Below are 2,843 nucleotides of genomic sequence, written 5' to 3' on the forward strand. Positions count from 1 at the left end.
TGTCCTAGGCTATGTGATCAGTTGGTATACAATTCTATGATTGGTTGATGGCAAGGGAACAGAGTGATGTCATAGGCATTAATACCATCAATCCTTAGGTGCCAGTGGGTCTGAGGGCTACCTGCTCATGATTATGTAATTAATAATTATCATGTAGTTAATTTCTTCCATTGGTGGTGGTTTTAGCATCTGTAATAAAACCACTCAGGAAATGTGCATCAAATACTGTGATCTAGGTACTTCAGAGAGGAGCTGAAGCATAGGATATGGGGGAGGGGCCTGTTACCGGGAAGCCCCCATAGCACCCTGCTCAGTTACATTTGGAAGTGTGCTGGCCGTCCTTCCTCTGCGCCTCACTTGGCCTGAAACCCCGTTCCTCCCTTTCTCTTCCCTGTCCTCCTTTAATGACCTCTGTTTCTCTTTCAAGATTAAACTCAGGTGTCATCTCCCCCAGGAGGCCCTTTCCTGCACATCCTCCACCCCCCTCCCTGGAGAGCTATGGCCCCACGTCTGTGCCCGCTGCCACCCTCCCCCCCAACCAAACCCTGGGGACATGGCCATGGCAGCATTTGCAAAACTATCAGTGATGTGATCTCAAGGTCTCTGTAGGGCTCAGGCCCTTCTCCATCCTCCCATCATTCAGAGTGGGAACAGCTCACAGCAGGAGCTCTCCAGATGTCTCCTGATCTTCTCATCCAGCCTCCACCTCTGCAGGATCTCACCCCTAACCAGAGCTCCCTTTTTCTGGGGCAGCCTATGCCCTGGAGGAGCCCTCTATGGGCTGAGAGCTCTGTACTGAGCTGAGATTTCCAGACAGGATGCTCTGTGTTTGAGCTTCGAGCTCCAGGGTGGACCTATTTCCTTTTCATGTATTTCCTCTTTCAAAGTCAGTTCCTTACAACAGTTTCTATTTTGAATGACCTCTTTAAATAACCTGGTTGTGGGAATTTTGAAAATCTAAACACCCCAGTGAGTTCCCTTTTACCTACAAGGTAGTTGCTAATAGTAACATATTTTTGTTCTCAATAGATGAGAAACAAAAAGCACAGAGAGATTAAGAATCAAGTCCAAGGTCACACAGCTAATAAGTGGCAGACCCAGGATAGGAACCCGGGTGCTCTGGGTGTGGAGTCTCTGCTTTGACTCTCTTCCTGGGAGATTCTTGCACACCCTGCCCAGAGACTTCTGGCAGCCAACCCTCCCAGTCCACAAAAGTCCAGCAGAAATGCCCGGATGTGCTTGACCTCCCCAGGTTTAGTCTCTGTTTGCATGCATATATGCCCAGTCACGTCTGACTCTTTGCAACCCTAAGGACTGTAGCCCCCCAGGCTCCTCTCTCCTTGGGATTTTCCAGGCAAGAATACTGGAGTGGGTCGGGTTGCCATTTCCTCCTCCAGGGGATCTTCCCGACCCTGGGACTGAACTTGCATCTCCTTCATCTCCTGCACTGGCAGGCAGATTCTTACCACTAGGTCACCTGGGAAGCCCTTCGGCACGGTTGTGAAAGTGAAAGTCACTCAGTTGTGTCTGACTCTTTGTGACCCCATGGACTATACAGTCCCTGGAATTCTCCAGGCAAGAATACTGGAGTGGGTAGCCTTTGCCCTTCTCTAGGGGATCTTCCCAACTCAGGAATCGAACCAGGGTCTCCTGCATTGCAGGTAGATTCTTTACCAACTGAGCCATCAGGGAAGCAGTTCCCTGCAATTTGACAGCAGGAAGACGGATCAGCCCTGCCTACAGTGGTGACCTTATAAAAAATGCCCAGGCTTGGGTTGGACTCCAGACCACTTAGATCAGAATCTAACTTTATGTTTGGGAAAGGCGGGTCTATGCTTGAAAGAGGTGGAGACTAAGGCTCTAGAAACTAGTGCTCTGTGGTGGTGGATCACCCCAAAGCTGCTGTCCACATGTGGAAGTGGCCAGTGGCCAGTGACCAGAAGGGCCCTAAGAGCCCCATTTGGAACCCAAGATGCTCCACCTTCTCTGTCCAGGGGGAGGGGCCTCTCAGGAATAGCAACCCCCTGCACCCACTCCGTGCTCCCCAGGCCACAGGTTGGAGGGCTGCCTCAGGGCTGTTTTCCTTTGGTCCTGGGTGCATTTTGAAGAAGCCACAGGGCTTTGGGTTTGGAAGGCGGGGTTTCCTCCACCACTACCCAGGTTTCCCAAGCAGAGGATGGATCCCTCCTGCCTGTCACTGGTCCCCTGGTACAAACTGATACAGGCCTGGTCTGACTCACAGGGGTAAGTTGCCACTTTCTAGACCTTCTGTCTCTGCCCCAGGGAAATGATCTTGTATGCAATCCAACTAATAACTGGGGTCAGGGCTTATAAAAACCTGGACATATCCCCCAATTCCACACATAACACGCCTGTCATATAGGAGGTGCTCAGGTCACTGGAGTATCTGGCAGGGTCCACCCGCAGCATCCCAAGTTGTTTTTTAAATTAAGGACAACAGGTTGGAAAAAAGAACTGCACAAATGATGGGCAAGTCAAGGGTCAGGGCAGCCTAGAAGCACTTCCTGCGGGGCTGTCACTGCTCAAGAGTCACTTGCAGAAAGAGAGGCAGGGGCCCCCATGAACTGGGCAGAAGGTGTTGGCTGGGCCTTCTGTTACCAAGGTGACGCTCCCTGAGCTGTTTCTGTTGCAGGTGGTGACAAACACCTTCCGGACAGCCAACATCCAGATCCAGAGCCAGGACCGGAGGCTGCTGACCCTGTTGCTGGACAAGGACAGCTGCCGCACGTACAAGGATGTGGTCAGGTGAGGTTGGGCTCCATGGCAGCCAGCCCCTCCCCCTCCTGCCTCGAGCCCTGAACATCTTGAAGGGGGTTTGGGTC

General features: G+C 51.9%; 1 protein-coding gene across 5 annotated transcripts in view; it reads left to right on the forward strand.

Moving 5' to 3' along the window:
• PIK3R6 (phosphoinositide-3-kinase, regulatory subunit 6) overlaps positions 1-2,843 on the forward strand; it is a 48,623-nt gene that overhangs the window by 44,525 nt on the left and 1,255 nt on the right. For all 5 annotated transcript variants that reach the window (XM_010843024.1, XM_010843022.1, XM_010843025.1 and 2 more), the window contains one exon: positions 2,654-2,766. In XM_010843024.1, coding sequence (XP_010841326.1) covers positions 2,654-2,766 — 113 coding nt within the window. The remainder of the gene's footprint in view (positions 1-2,653; positions 2,767-2,843) is intronic.

This window comes from Bison bison, unplaced genomic scaffold (genome assembly GCF_000754665.1).
Source record: "Bison bison bison isolate TAMUID 2011002044 unplaced genomic scaffold, Bison_UMD1.0 scf7180017864180, whole genome shotgun sequence".
NCBI lineage: Eukaryota > Metazoa > Chordata > Mammalia > Artiodactyla > Bovidae > Bison > Bison bison.